The sequence below is a fragment of the Podarcis erhardii genome (assembly GCF_964252035.2).
Source record: "Podarcis erhardii genome assembly, chromosome: 1".
In the NCBI taxonomy this organism is placed as follows: Eukaryota; Metazoa; Chordata; class Lepidosauria; order Squamata; family Lacertidae; genus Podarcis; species Podarcis erhardii.
In genome coordinates this window covers 45,158,217-45,174,311 of record NC_138497.1, presented here as the reverse complement: position 1 = coordinate 45,174,311, position 16,095 = coordinate 45,158,217, and the positions used below count along the sequence as shown (strand labels likewise).

Below are 16,095 nucleotides of genomic sequence, written 5' to 3'. Positions count from 1 at the left end.
ACTATACTTTGGAACTCCCTGCCTTAAAAAAAAAAAACACAAAAAAGTATGACAACAATTACACATTCAGCAATTACAGATTAAAGAAACAATAAAAACAATAATAAAAGTAAGATCAGAATTAGAGATGGGAAGGCCTGAGGGGGAAACCAGAAAAATGAGGGAGAACACCAATTTTATTCCTCTTTCCCCTCATTTTTCCCATTTCCCCTCTCCCCCCATTTCCCCTGTCCCCCCCCGTTTCCCCCTGTTTTTCCCCCAAAGCCGTTTTCCCCCCAGAAAAATTGAAAAAAAAACCAGTTTGATATGGTTTGAATATTCCACACCCCCCCATTTCTTCCAGAAAAAAATGGCTTTGGGAAGAAAATGGGGAAAAAACCTTGTCCCCCCACTCCAATTTTTCCGCCCCCCCGGCCTTTCCATCTCTAATCAGAATTACAACCATTTGTAGTACACTAATACATCAAATACTGACACTCAATATATGCCAGATTTATTTTGGTTTCCCAGACAACTCCCTGGCTAGTGATATCAGGCAGGCACCCTGGTCTCTGTATGTTTTTTGATGCCTGCTTAAAACATTTTTATTTATGCAAACCTACCCAGACACATATATTTTGTTGTGTTTTAATTTCTTTTACTGTTAAGTTGAATGATGTTCAAATGTTTTTAACTGTTCCAAACTGTTTTATTTATAATGTACTTGTAAACTGATTACTGTAGAGGTTTTACTATAATCAAGTGGTAGATACATCTTGTTAAGTAAAATAAATAAGTATAGTTATTCCAGGGATTTATTTTTATCAGACTTCTCCCCATTAGCTAATGTGCTTCTATTCTCTCTTTTTAAAAATCATTTTTATTGAGTTTTTTCTCTTATAACAATATATGCAATCATTACATTACATTCAAGTTTCACTTTCCCCCTTTCCCTACTGACTTCCCTCAACTTCCGCCCTTGGTTTATTACCTCTCATATTACAATCTGCTGTTTGTATTTACTTCCATATTGTCATACTACAGTGGTTAAGAACTTAATTCGTTCTGGAGGTCTGTTCTTAACCTGAAACTGTTCTTAACCTGAAGCACCACTTTAGCTAATGGGGCCTCCAGCTGCTGCTCTGCCGTTGCTGTACAATTTCTGTTCTCATCCTCAAGCAAAGTTCTTAACCCGAGGTAATATTTCTAACCCGAGGTAATATTTCCAGCAGAGTCTGTAACCTGAAGCATATGTAACCTCAAGCGTATGTAACCTGAGGTACCACTGTATTATGTTCTTTGTTCTTTACAAATAAAATTGCAAATGTTTATTTAAATCCTGCCAGTGACTCTATTGTGCTGCAATTCACTACATTGGTGTCAGTTTTGTACCCATTGATGAAAAATTAGGTCCAACCTGAAAACCATGAGAGTCCAAATGACACAGAAATGAAGTTGAACTGGAAACACCTTGTTCCATGTGCCTGATGAGCCATAGATGGAAGAGATTAGATACGGGCAAAGTATTGTCTTTCAACTGCAATTCCTCATATGCAGAAGATTAGTGGCCCAGCTCATAGAGATGTTATGAAGACAAACCAGATAGGGACTATAAATCATCTCCCCCATTTGAAGTGCTATATAAGTGATAAATAACAATTATGCCAGCAGCAACCTGCCCATCAACTTCACTCAGAACCCCACCCACAGGAAAGAACAGTTAGGAGAAGTGCTTGGGAATGCTTAGTTCTGATGACGAGGGTTATGATCAAACACCTTTCCTACAGGAAATGATGAATGCCATTTCATATCTAGGATGGCTAGATATCTGCAGCAATTTTTTTATATATAAAAAACACACATTAAGGGTGTAGGAGGCACTTTCTTTTGGACATTAATTTAAAAAGAGTAATATTACATGAGAAATTACGTCATAGCTTGCAGCTGAATTCCATGTGACATTTAGAGTGAACAGGAAAAATAAAGGAATTGCATGACTTCTCATACGATGCACCCTGATATCAACTAAAGAATGTCCCTAAACCTCTGAGAGCAGAAGACAGGGAATAAATGTCAGCTGAAGCAGGCATCCTTCAGTTGTCCAGTTGCTTGAAGCATCAGTGCTGGGTGTTATTTAAAAGTGAAACAAAACAAAACAAAACAAAACTGTGGAGTATTAAAATGAATTTAATACCCGAAAGAAAAGATACTTCCATAGTGTTGAATTCATTCTTGCTTCTTCTTCTTCTTCTTCTTCTTCTTCTTCTTCTTCTTCTTCTTCTTCTTCTTCTTGTTGTTGTTATGTATTTGCTTTAGGGTCAAATGGTGTTTGTTCAGTTATAATGGAAGAAAGTGGTCCAAACAGAATTCACTATTTGGAAATCAGCGAATAACCTGGGAGTAATGGTGGTTAATTCCATCTTTCAGAGCTTTCGTTATTATTTGCTATTGAAAACTGATGCCACTTGGTGATCTGAACACACCAAGGACATGGAAAATGTGCGCTTCATTCTTTAGCCTAGACCAGAGGTTGTCAACCTGGTCCCTACTGCCCACTAGTGGGTGATTTAGGTGGGCACAAGCTGAATCCTTCTTCCATTGAGTTCTGGTGGGCAATAAGGAAATTTTGCCATCAAGAAAGATGCATTAGTAGGTGGTAGGTATAAAAAGGTTGACTTCCCCTGGCCTAGACAATTACTTATATGTTGTTTTGCAGAATTATTAAACATTGGTTAGGTTGCTGCTCTGCTAGGTACTTGATTATCCAAACACAGTTACAGATAGGTAGCCGTGTTGGTCTGCCATGGTCAAAACAAAATAAAAAAATTCCTTCCAGTAGCACCTTAAAGACCAACTGAGTTAGTTCTAGGTATGAGCTTTCGTGTGCATGCACACTTCTTCAGATACACTTCTTCAGATACACTTCTTCAGATACACTTCAGATTCTTCTTCAGATACTTCTTCAGGGTGTATCTGAAGAAGTGTGCATGCACACGAAAGCTCATACCTAGAACTAACTCAGTTGGTCTTTAAGGTGCTACTGGAAGGAATTTTTTTATTTTGTTTTATCCAAACACAATTTAATATTCATCCTTTCCTTTGCTTTGCTGTTTTTCAGCAACTGGAAGAATTTCCTTGCAACTTGCTTACTGTAAGAGTCATACGAATGAGAAATCTTCGCCAAGCTGATGTCTGTGAGTGTTCTTCCGTTCCTGTTTCATATTGCTTTTAAAGTTCACTCACTCTTGCTAGTTTGCACATCTAGCTTCATATGCGCTGCAGGAGTTCATAGCTGACAAGATAAATTGCATAGGAAACTGTATTTATATCAGTGCCCAAGTATGGCTTGCTCATAAACTCTTAAGTTGGGTAAGATAACTATTTGCACTGTTTGTGGGTGGAAAGGAGAACAGGAGAATAAACTGGTTTGCCTGGTTTGCCTTGCAAAAGATCTGGTGAAAATATGGAACGGGGGGTGGGGGGTGGGGGTGGAAGCAGAGTGGTAGGGATTGTTTTGGCTTAGGCTGCAACCTCTACACATTTACCTAAGAGTAAATCCCATTGAATTTAATGGGGCTTATTTCTGAGTTGGCATGCATAGGATTGCACCATTAATCACAAACAGGTCGATGTCATATGGTGATGCTAAAGGCATTTGAGTAGTCCCCATGTTTATTTGAAATGTCCACCAAATTGGTCTCTTTAATATATGGAGATTCCTTAGTAAAGGAGAAAGAGCCCTCAGATATTCTAACAATCACTTTTCCTCAGAGAACTTATATCAGGTAATGTCCAGGCCAGTATTATCTAATCTGACTGGCAACAGCTCTCCAGTCTAAGGATGGGGAAGAAATTCAATGCCATTCACATATAAAGCTGAATTTATCAAACAGCCTTCAAAATTCACACTTATCTGGATTTCGTGCCATTAGTGAAAATGGCAGACAAAACAACATTATATTAGGAGAAACTGCTTGCCAAAATGCTTACATTAGTCAAAACTGTGTACAAAAACATGTTTGTTAGGAGAAATTCACACTAAAATGCTAAAGAATTTTCCCGAACCTCTTTTTAAAAACTGCAAATTGCAGCAGAAACGGGAAGATCAGGTTTTAGGATTGGGAAAACGAGAAACTGAAATAACAGGTATTGGCAGATCCTTCCATCCTTACCAGCGTCTTAAGCAAAGGCCTTTTCCATCACCTGCAACCTAATCTTTCTTTTAACTGAAGATGCTACAAATTGAACCTGAGGAATTGTGCATGCAAAGCACATGCTCTGCCATTAGGCTATGTCCTCTATCTCAAGAGAGGGGCTCTCCATGAATAAATCAGTCTCTAGCCACCTATATGACAGGCATGAATACTGACCACTATACTAATGTGGACCTGAAGCCCGCCCTGCTTTATGGAGTAGTGAACTGTCACATAACCCACAGATCTAAGGGATATCTGAGATGTCAATCTCAAATAACCTAAAGTGGTAATTATGGGCTTTGTTTCCTCCTGCCCTTATGGAGAAGTCACCAGAAGCCTGAATCCAGGAGGTAGTGCACCACACAATGTTCAGCCCAATCATATGGAGATATTCTATCCAGTTCTGCATGTCCCTGGGAGCCATTGACACCAAAAGGAGGGCTCTATGCATGGAGTACCAGTTTATAAATGTGACATCACTTGCGTGAGGGCAATGCCCATGTAGAAGGGACCCTGAAAAACATCTAACCCAACTCGCTGCTTTGCAGAAATCTTCTGCATGGTGAATGACCATCCAACCTCTGCTTAAAAACCTCCAAGGAAGGAGAGTTCACCACCTCCTGTGGGAGACTGTTCCACAGTCAAACAGCTCTTAATGACAGGAAGTTCTTCCTGATGTTTAGCTGGAATCTCCTTTCTTATAACTTGAAGCCATTAGTTCAAGTCCTACTCTCCAGAGCAGGAGAAAACAAGCTTGTTCCCTCTCCCATGTGACAGCCCTTGAGATATTTGAAGATGGCTATCATATCTCCTCTCAGTCTCCTCTTTTCCAGGCTAAACATACCCAGTTCCTTCAAGTGCTCCTTCTAAAGCTTGATTTCCAGACCCTTGATCATTTTGGTTGCCGCCCTCCGCACATGTTCCAGCTTGTCAACATCCTTCTTAAATTGTGGTACCCAGAACTGGATACAGTACTCCAGGTGTGGTCTGACCAAAGCAGACTAGAACAGTGCTATTCCTTTTATTGGGCCATTCTGTTGATGCAGCCTCGGATAACATTGGGGGTTTTTTTTGTCTTTGTTTTGTTGCTGCTGCTGCATCACACTGTTGACTCATGTTAAGCTTGTGGTATACTAAGACCCCTAAGTCCTTTTCACATGTATTACTGGAAAGTCAGGTATCCCCCATTTATATCTGTACAGCTGGTTCTTCCTGCCTAAATCTAGAACCATGCACTTGTCCCTTTTGAAATTCATTTTATTAGTTTGTGCCCAGTTCTCCAATCTTCTGGTTCCGTCTTCTGCAACATTAGCTACTCCTCCCAGTTTGATGTCCTCTCAATTCCTTTGTCCATGTTGTTTATAAAGATGTTAAACAACGGCAGGCCCAGGACAGAACCCTGTGGCACTCCACTTGTCACATTTTTCTAAGGATGAGGAAGAACCATTAGTGAGCACTCAGTTTTGAGTTGAATTTGCTTAAGGACACACAAGTGAGAACCCTGGCTTATCAGGGAGAATTTCCAAGCAAATTCAGTCAAACATATTGAAAAACCCTCTTCAGACATTTGAGCTAATTGTGCAAAGATCCAAAAGAGCAGTTAGTGTGTCACAATACATCGGAGGTGGACCTTGCATGTGAATTCTGTCCCCACCCCCAGCATAACTCTTCATGCATTAGGCAAACATCTGAACATTGCTACTGTCTTTATAATTTACTTCAGGTTTCTGAAATAAAATAGTAGTTCATAGGGAACAATGTGCATAGGACAGCATGATATAACCACAAATAAAAAAGGTTGTACAAACAGGTTGCACAGGTGGATTGAGACAGCACAAAGGCATATTTGCTGGCTTGATGACGCCTACAATCACATGTTGAATACCAGTGAACCTAGTTTGCTACTTGTGGACTGGCGATAGAAATAATGTTCCAGCTAGAGACAGTGGCGTAGCGTGGGGGGTGCAGGGGGCCCCGGCCGCACCGGGCGCAACATCGGGGGGGGGGATGCGCTCGCACTCGCAGCTCTCTGCCCCTACCTGGCTCACTCACTCTCTCTCAGTTAGGGGGCGCAAATTACTTGCCTTGCCCCGGGTGCTGACAACCCACTGGCTAGAGAACATTACCAAAGTCACATTCAGGAATTGCCTGGACAGGTGGAGTCTCCCCAACCCCAGGCGACCCCCGAGCAGAATAATGACTCAAGACAATGTGCTATGGGATTAAAATTGGCCACAACTTTATTAAGTTTCAGATGTAGGGAGACCTTGGCTCAGGCATTGGGCATTTATCCTTCCCAGTCCCCAGCCAGGGATCTGGGAGATTTCAGGGTTATCCAGAATGTGTGTGGATTGGGCTGGCTCTGGAGGGGAGAGCATTGACAACCTCTTGGTGTATGGCCAATGCCTCCCCTCAAGACCCCTTTAACAGGGAACCCTGGTATCACCGCTGCAAGGGGGCATGGATCACTGCTTCTCACACACACCCATTTAGGAAGCTAGACTAAAGGATTCCGCCCAAGGCCTGAAACCAGCAAAGTTGTGACATTTTGCTACGGGAAAGGCAAAACCTGGCAATGCAGGAAAATTCCTTTCCGGCCCTTCAACAGCGACCCTGACATAGCAGTGCCTGTGTACCTGTGGAAAAGAGGTTAACCTGCAAAAGAAGACTTAACTGAGGGAGGGGAGGGTGGGAGAAGCTCTGGAGCCGACTGCCACTTCGCAGGTAAGATTCACCTTCTGTTGTGTGGGTAGGACGGTCCCTCCCCCTACGTGGCCAATCCCCTGGCAACGCCTCCCCAGGCAGGATTGGGCGATTGGCTGAGGTAGGCGGAGACCTCCAGGTATCCAGCCTGGGGAGGATGAAGCCAGGCCAAACTACCAGGAGTCGCACTGGCTGCGTGCTACCATGCAAAAGGCGCCCCCATTTGATGTGGGGAGCATAAGAAGAGGCATCCCAGCCCTGCTCTCCCTCTCCCTCCCCCCTTCCCATGGAAGGTATGAATAGGAATGATACAGTTTTGCTCCTCCCCGCAGTAAGGAGATTATGCAAGGCTCCTGATTACAGGAACAACCACATGATGTTCAGCTGAAGTGCTTACAAGGCAGTTCTCCCCATTCCACCCTGCATTTGCAACATGCAGCGCTGTTTTCCATTCTGCTGCAGTTTGTCTTCTGTTATTTGTCTCACTGTCCTCTGTGGCAAAATCATCCACACTATAGTTTGTCAAGGGTACTGGGAACTATAGCTCTGTGAAGTGGAAGCTACAGTTCCCAAGATTCTTTGGGGGAAGTCAAATGCTTTAAATGTGTGTTGGATCTTATTCCACCCCATTCATTTCAGCACAAAGGAAACACAATGCAAATTGGAAGGGGTTGTAACCAATTACATTTGTGGACCGAAAACAACAGCAGCTGCAAATATCAATTGTATCTGTAGGATTTATTTCTGTTCTGGACAGGGGACAAATAAGCAAACAAATATGCAGTCTGTTTTCCAATGTTTGTTTTCATTAAAATTCCCTTACATTCCTACTTACAACCCCTCTTCAGACTTTCCCATATGAAAGGCTGACATGCAACCCCCCCCCCACCACCCACATAAATACAGTTTAGGAACTTCTGAATAGATTTGCAACAAATGTATTTGTCAATATATTGGAAATGGTCATATGAACAGGAGTTGCAGTTGGTTTATTTTTGTTTTGGGTGTTCCCAAATTAATGGTTTATGTCTCTGTGATTGTGGTTTAAGTAGCTTGGCATTAATGTTAGGGTGGATACAACAAAACTGTCATAAAGCTTCCTACATTGCTTTATATAATGTGGCCACATTATCATAATAAATGAATTGAGCTGAGATGCAATGAGCCTTGTGTGGTTCTTCTGTCTCATGTCTTCTTCAGTATTGCTGTAAGGAGAAGTCTAGAAGCGTTTGTTTCTGTTGTTTCTGTTTAACCACAATTTGTCCTTTAATTTGCAAATCAACTAACTGTGCTTGATGTAAATGAATCTGAAACATCATAATGTTGTTTGAGGCAAGCCAATCTGAAACCATGGTTTACCATGACATCCAAATGTAGCCAGTGTTGCCTCTATTTGAATTACCCATCCAACAACATAAATCAGGACTGCACACTGTAAAATGTAACACTTTCTCATTGTCAAGGCCAATGAAAAAGGAATAACATACATCAATTGGTCACAGTGTAGAGATTTACCGTATTTTTCGCTCTATAAGACGCACCAGACCACAAGACGCACCTAGTTTTTGGAGGAGGAATACAAAAAGAAAAATATTCTGAATCTCAGAAGCCAGAACAGCAAGAGGGATCGCTGCGCAGTGAAAGCAGCAATCCCTCTTGCTGTTCTGGCTTCTGGGGTAGCTGCACAGCCTGCATTCGCTCCATAAGACGCACACACATTTCCCCTTACTTTTTAGGAGAGTGAGTCTTATAGAGCAAAAAATACGGAATTTAAATTGTTATCTGTGGTAGCTGTCTGCAGTTCAATTCATATTATATCTAATAAGCTCACAAATTTGTGTTCTGAACTAGGCAGTTATGAGTTTCGGCAACATAATTAGAAAATTGTTGAATGGTTTCATTCAATGACAGGAGTGGGGTTTGAGATGTGTGCCAAAGTGATCTCACTTTAGCAAAACCATTTAAGGTGAATTCGCCCTGATTTCCAAACCATGTTTTGGCAAATATTGGAAAGGAGTCTCAACCAAACTCTTTTTCTCTGTCACTTCTGAGTTACTACCACGCAGTGAGGATATGGACAAAATGCAAGCTTTGCAGCTCGTAATGAAGAAATAGAAACTTGTGAGAGGAAAGAATCAGATTTCTGTGCTAGTGGCTCCAGATCAAAGTGCATTGAAAGGGACAACAAATGCTGACAACACTACTTACTATGCTATTCTTCTTTTACACAGTAAGCCAGTCTGACTGTTACGTGACCCTCTGGTTACCTACTTCTTCATGTGAAAAAGTGCGGACCAAAACTGTTAATAATAGCAAGAACCCTGTTTGGAATGAAACGTTTTATTATAGGATTCAAAACCAAGTCAAGGTGAGAAATTGAGCTATTCCCCTTTCAATTGTGCACTGTTCTGAGCTGGCTTTTTCAACAAGATAATACCATCACATGTGCATTCTTCTCCTGCTCCTAATACGGTGGTACCTTGGTTTAAGAACAGCTTAGTTTATGAACAACTTGGATAAAGAATGCTGCAAACTCGGAAGGTGGTGTTTTGGTTTGTGAACTTTGCCTTGGAAGCAAAACATGTTTCGCTTCCTGTTGAGTGTTCCATTTGTAAATTGAGTCCCCCGCTGCTATGGGAAAGCATGCCTTGGTTTAAGCATGCTTTGGTTTAAGAACGGAACAGATTAAGTTCGTAAACCAAGGTACCACTGTATACAGGATCCTTTGCCTGTTTTTGATTGCAAGACATCTGCATATGTGTGGATGGGCAGTATCTATCAGTAGGGCAATGCAAGCAAGGCTGCATTGCTCTCCTGTCTCCCCAACACAACATGCTGCTGCCAGGACTGGGAGGGGCAGGGGCAGTGGAGCTTGGCATGTTGTGGGTGCAACACTGACAACCTCCACTTGACTCTGTTGCCCAGCCTGCACCATCCTGAGCTCCTGGTTGTCTTGCCATCCCCCCCCCCTTTGGTACTGGCAGCAGGCCATGGCATTGGGAAGATGGGAGAGCAATGCAGCCCCACCCATGGCACCCCACTGACTGCTATTGTGTTTGTGCAAGGCATCACTGGAGGGAGGGGGCAAGGTGTGGGGAACTCAGCACTGTGCAGCTACATAATGACAGGCTTCAGGGAATCCAACTCTCCTCCCTCAGGGCAGGCTGCCAGTAATGGGGAAAAACCCAAGAAGCTCTTAGCAAGGTATTTTATTCAATATTCACAGAGATGTAGGACGTTGCCTCTTAGATAATGGCATTGCTCTGAGTAAAATCCCTATCCCCTCCATCCCTCCTATTATACGTCATCCCTGCGTTGGCTGATCTGTGCTTTCTGCCTCTGAGCTTTCTGTTCTCCTACTTTCCATGCCCGCCGGGTCCTGGGAGAGGGGGGATCTGGAATGCTTTCTAAAGATACTGAGTCTGTCAGCTGTCTCTCCCTGGTGGTGCTTCTTCTTCTTCCTGCTTCTCTCCCAATATTTCCCAGCTTCTCCTCTCTGCAACCTCTGAACTATGACCTTCAGCAAACCACTCTTGTAAATCTATATTGTCTCCCTCTTCTCTGGGAAGTGCACCATTCCTCAAATGTCCAGTCCCTGAAAATAACGGTTAAGTGTGTAAGATTGGCTGTGCTGCACAGCACTGAGCTCTCTCTCCCCTTGCCCCTGTTCCTCCAGTAATCTTCAGTCATGTGCTGGGTTCAAAAGCCAGGGAAGCAATGAACTCTCATCTACATTGCCACACAACTGGACACTGCTGCCCATAACGCTTCTTCTTTGCCTAAATGGAGGATGGAATTTGTGGAGAAACTAGAGTACATATTGCATTTATTGGTTTGTCCACTGTTGCCTCTGACACTGCCCATCACTAACCCATCCTTTGGAAGGCTGCCCAGAAGTGAATGACACCCTGGGAGTGAAAAAAGGTTTCCCACTCCAGACTTAGAAGACGATTCCAAGTACCTCACTGCTCTTATGGTTGGCATCTGTCTTGGGAGACAACAGAAAACTGTAGCTTTGGGGTGAAGTCCTACCATTGTAGTTATAGTGCCTGATGTGGCTGTACAGGACGATATGGGAGAGACATGATTTTTTTGCAGGTGGGGCAGATGAAGCCTGCTTTTATAGACACAGATTATATCCTGCATCTAATATATTTAACTGATTCTCACAGAATTTGTTAGAGATGTCTGTCTTTGACGAAGATCTTTTCACTCCAGATGAGCTCCTCTTCACTATATCCTTTGATGTTGCTCGGCTTCCACTTGGTGAAAGAGTTCTCATGTATTTTAAGCCTGAACCACAGGTGAGATCTGGACACCAAATTGGCTTGTAAGAACAAGATACTGTTGTGAATTTGTGGGTACTAGATCTCTAGCGCCGCAACCCCAGAGTCGGCCACGACTGGACCTAATGGTCAGGGGTCCCTTTACCTTTATGGTTTTTTTAATGTGTTGTAAGCTGCTCAGAGTGGATGGGGAAACACAGCCAGCTGGGTGGAGTATAAATATTATCACCACCACCACCACCACCACCACCCTCATCATTATGTCCGGATGAAGCTAGTGTTCGATTTTAACCAATGTTTGGAGTGTTAAGACTTTGTGCTAGACTGTGTGTATTTAGCCAGACCAATGTGTATTAGGCTGTGTGCTAGACACTTTTACTCCCCTGGAATCAGCAAGAATTAAAAGCTAATTAAGCTAGGCTAATATTTCTGTAGGGACGCGGGTGGCGCTGTGGGTAAAAGCCTCAGCGCCTAGGGCTTGCCGATCAAAAAGGTCGGTGGTTCGAATCCCCACGGTGGGGTGCGCTCCCGCTGCTCGGTCCCAGTGCCTGCCAACTTAGCAGTTCGAAAGCACCCCCGGGTGCAAGTAGATAAATAGGGACCGCTTAATTGTGGGAAGGTAAACGGCGTTTCCGTGTGCTGCGCTGGCTCGCCAGATGCAGCTTTGTCACGCTGGCCACATGACCCGGAAGTGTCTCCGGACAGCGCTGGCCCCCGGCCTCTTGAGTGAGATGGGCGCACCAACCCCAGAGTCTGTCAAGACTGGCCCGCACGGGCAGGGGTACCATTACCTTTTACCTTAATATTTCTGTGTTGAGGTGATAGGCTTGGGTGATGAGCCATTAAGAAGAACAAAGGATCAAGGGATTCTATGTGAGGCGGCAAATCACAGTATAGCCAATATTGAGCTGGATGAGCCAATGGTCTGACTCACTATAAGGCAGCACCCTATGTTCCTATGTGTTTCCCCCAGCAACTCTGCAATGTGTTAATTTTAATTTGAGAAAGAAAGGAATTGTGTGCAACCATTTCTTCTTTTTCCTTTTCTTTCTTCTTGGAAATAGAAACAAGAAGAGCTGGAAATTGAATTTTTGGTGGAACCTGCGTAAGTATGTTAAACGCTTAAATTTTCTACATTGCTTTTGCTTTTTTTAAAAAAAAAAATGTGCATTTATTTCAAAGACAATAAATAAATTTTGTTGAGAAATGTTAGGACAAAAGAGTTCTATGTATTAACTCAAAAGCATACTATAGAACAACCTTACTTACTGAAGTTAAGAAGCAGGAAGAATATCTGCTGTAAAGATGAATGTGCTACCAAAAATGTTTTTATTTCAAACAATCCCAGTGAACAGTGAGGTGGGACAATTCAAAGATTGGCAAAATACATTATTGAAGTTTAGCGGGTGGGGGGACGGGGACCAAGAATTAAATATAAACTACTTACAGATACAAAGGAAAGAGGTGGATTCTTGCTGCCAGATTTGAAATTATACTATGAGGCATCCTGCCTCTGCTGACTGAGGGAGTGGATATTATTGGAGAACACAGATTTATTAGATCTAGAAGAATATGATAATTGAAGTTAAGAAGGTTTGAGTCTAGTCGGCATTACTTGAGAATCTGATACATGTCCCTTGAGTTGTGCAATGGAAGAAAGGTGGGATATAAATGTATACAATGCTGCTGAATTAGTTGGATACAAATGGAAAATTTGGTGAGCAAACTGAGCAAAACTGTTTAGTTGAAAACATAGTTATCTCTAGTTGGTTTCAGCTTTACTCACATTATTATCACCAACATGAATATTGCTTGCAAATGTTCCCTTTGTTCCCACCCCCCACTCTTTCTCACATGGGGAAGGATGCCTCACTTCCATCTCCTATAAACTGATGGTTGCTGCTGATCCCTTGCTTGAAGGATACTGGAGCCAAATGACCTTCTCTCTCCCTCCCAAAGAGGTGATCGACACCAACCATCAGCTTGGTTAAGAATTATCTGTGCAGGCACAAAGCCAGAATTCACTTGATCTGGGCAATTTACCCTTTAAGAATTCCATTATTAATAAAAATAGATTTCTCAGACATCAAACCTCCAGAAAAGTAATAATTGACCATTTGGTAACATTGACTTTATGTGACATGGAGCCATATGGGAAGGGCTTGATCCTGTCAATGTAAGGAATCTGGTTGGGAAGCAGCACAAGTATTGGCCATCCACCTCTGCTGTATGGTTTTGGTGTTCATGCCTACATTTACCAGACTAGTGTATGCTGGAGCCCTCAAGAAGCAGCAACCATGTTGCAACTTAAAAGTAAGAATTGGGCTACAATTTAGGTTCATGGAAGCTAAAGCAGTGTTAAAACACTAGGGTAAATGGGTCTGTTGGTAACTTGCATTTTCTTTGAAGGGAGCCCATTATTTAGGATCAGACTGGAAAGAAACTTTTGTTTGCCCTGCAGGTGTAATATTTTATCATTTGAAAGTACCTATACTCTTATATTTGTTTCCTAGGCCTGGCCCACCTGAAACCATCATAACAAATGGCGTTCTAGTGGTAATTTTTTATTTCTGCAATTTATCAATGCTGATAATACCTGTGTAATCTAAGAAACTATTGGTTCCTAGCTCAACCGCTGAGAGTGCTCTGCTACATCAGCCTCAAATGTGTTAAATTTTACTACCTAAAAATGGAGCTGAATCTTTCAGTAAAAAAGATCTCTTTTCTTTCTTTGGCGATCATTCGTAGCCGAGTAAGATTGTCTTCCATAAAGACAATTTTAACAATCAGTCCGTAAGTGACTCTGGCGTGTTCTGGTCCATGGGGTCACAAAGAGTCGGACACGACTAAACGACTAAACAACAACCGTAAGTGACTGTGGAGGCCAATTCTGGACCCACACGTCCTTCCACAGTGGGGACATTGGTTATATTGAGAGCCGACTGCTGGACAGATCACCGACTAATACGCTCCACGATGGCTATCAAGATTATACCTCAACGCAGGCTTCAAGGAAGGAAACCAAGGCACAAAATCAACACTCAAGCCCTTCAAGATCCTATTAAGCGGGATTGCTTCTAAACAACTCTTAAGGACCACCTGCTCCTAGTAAAAAAGATGGGGGGGTACAAAATTCCAGAAATCTGAATAGCAAATATAAGAACTCTGCAACACAATAACTAAAGCAGATAAATCTATAAAGATACCATAACTCAAAATAACATTACCACAACATATGGAGAACCATACAATAATATGGATATACAGTGGACACTCGGGTTGCGAACGTAATCCATGCAGGAGGCACGTTCACAACCCACAGCGTTCGCAACCAGCAGCGTCATGTCTGCACATGCACAGGTTGCGATTTAGCGCTTCTGCGCATGTGCGACCCCCAAAACCCAGAAGTAACCCATTCTGGTACTTCCAGGTTTTGGCGCATCCGTAACCCGGAAAAACGTAACCTGGAGCATCTGTAACCTGAGATATGACCCAAGAGGAAACCCTCTCTATACTGTACATGGGTTGTGCTTATGCTTCTTCAATGCTGCTCTTTAGATAACAAAAATGCTAATATATGATCTTCCTAATGTTCATCAGTCAGATTTTCTGGAATGCCAGTGCCAAACACATTTCAGCTTGCCAGCCTTCTTTAGTAGCCTATTTTCTTATGCAACGTCTTCTAAGAGTTCAGCCAATTGATATCCAAATGTTGTTTGAGACAGGGTTAAAATCCAACATCTTCAGTGAGTACAGGTTTGCAAAAATTTACAATGATCAGTGTAAAATTATAATGCCCAATAGTAATTGAAGGTTCCTATATTGGCTTTTAACCGTACTCAAGCAAGAGCGATGTTTGGATATAAATTAGCTGAACCTCAAGTATAACATGCAGTGTAACAAAAACTGTCAATTCCAGCTGATCCCTGTTAATTTTGTTTGTTGCTCATTTCTGCTACAGTGTCGTGAGGTTTGTGAATTGAAAGCAGAGGTGGACCAGAAGAAGCCCCGTAAATCAAGTGAGTTTATTTGTGTTGTGGTAAAGGAGGGGAATTTATTAAGCTCTGATACTGATATACAGACTAAACCAGACCCAATGCAAGCAAGTCTAGCAAATTCTGCTTTCCTCAATCTCTTCACCACCATGGAAGTGCTTTCTGAAAGCTGAGAAGCACAAGAAGAAGGTAATAGACCCTACTTGAAAAAACTGTGATCTTGCATTGGAGTGCAATGCTACATTTCCATAGGGACAGCAGTAAAAAAATGGGGGGGGGGGGAAGGATCTTGTAGTTCAGAATGAATGGCTGCTATAGTATTACAAGCTAGAGTAGAACAATCATTTCCCTTTACCCTATTGACTTTTGCCTGAAAATGTCATGCTCCAGCTTCCCAAACTGTCCCAGGTTTCAGATTTCAAAACAGCAATTCAGCCTGCTAGGCATCTTTAGCAGGCCTGGGACACCTACTAGACAGTAAGGAGGAGCTGAGGGAAAAGTGGGGCAAAGTCACCTGAGAAGGACAGTTGGACCACTGCTCACTCAATAGTGGGTACAGCCCATCTTTATGAGCACATTACAATATTCCAGCCTCTTTGTGGGCATTTCACTAACATTATAGAGGAGAACAAATGAGGACAGCATTGTCTGGGAAGTTGTCCTTGCTTTATGAGGTACTTTCCAGTCATTATGGTGCTGATCCTATCATTACTGGCCATTATCTTGCAAGCTGACAGCCAATCAGGTCAGTGAATTATTGCTGTTCCAAAATGGAGGTGTACTAAAGATGGGATACAGTGACTTGAAGGAGGCTGTCCAGAACCTGGCTGCTTTGTGGGGAGGGGATGAGCAGAATGTTTTTGCTATGCCAAACAGGAGTGTGAAGTGGAGGGTGGATATAAGAAGAGGGTAATAAGAGTCTGCTGAATTGGGCCA

At 42.6% G+C, this 16,095-nt stretch overlaps 1 protein-coding gene across 1 annotated transcript in view; it reads left to right on the top strand.

Annotated features, from left to right (window-relative positions):
• The first annotated feature begins 3,101 nt into the window (after window positions 1-3,101).
• Window positions 3,102-16,095, top strand: part of LOC309341030 (cytosolic phospholipase A2 epsilon-like) — a 35,929-nt gene continuing 22,935 nt past the window's right edge. The window contains exons 1-6 of the mRNA XM_081860431.1: window positions 3,102-3,173; window positions 9,110-9,246; window positions 11,051-11,182; window positions 12,229-12,269; window positions 13,678-13,720; window positions 15,126-15,183. Coding sequence (XP_081716557.1) covers window positions 3,146-3,173; window positions 9,110-9,246; window positions 11,051-11,182; window positions 12,229-12,269; window positions 13,678-13,720; window positions 15,126-15,183 — 439 coding nt within the window. The 5' untranslated portion in view covers window positions 3,102-3,145. The remainder of the gene's footprint in view (window positions 3,174-9,109; window positions 9,247-11,050; window positions 11,183-12,228; window positions 12,270-13,677; window positions 13,721-15,125; window positions 15,184-16,095) is intronic.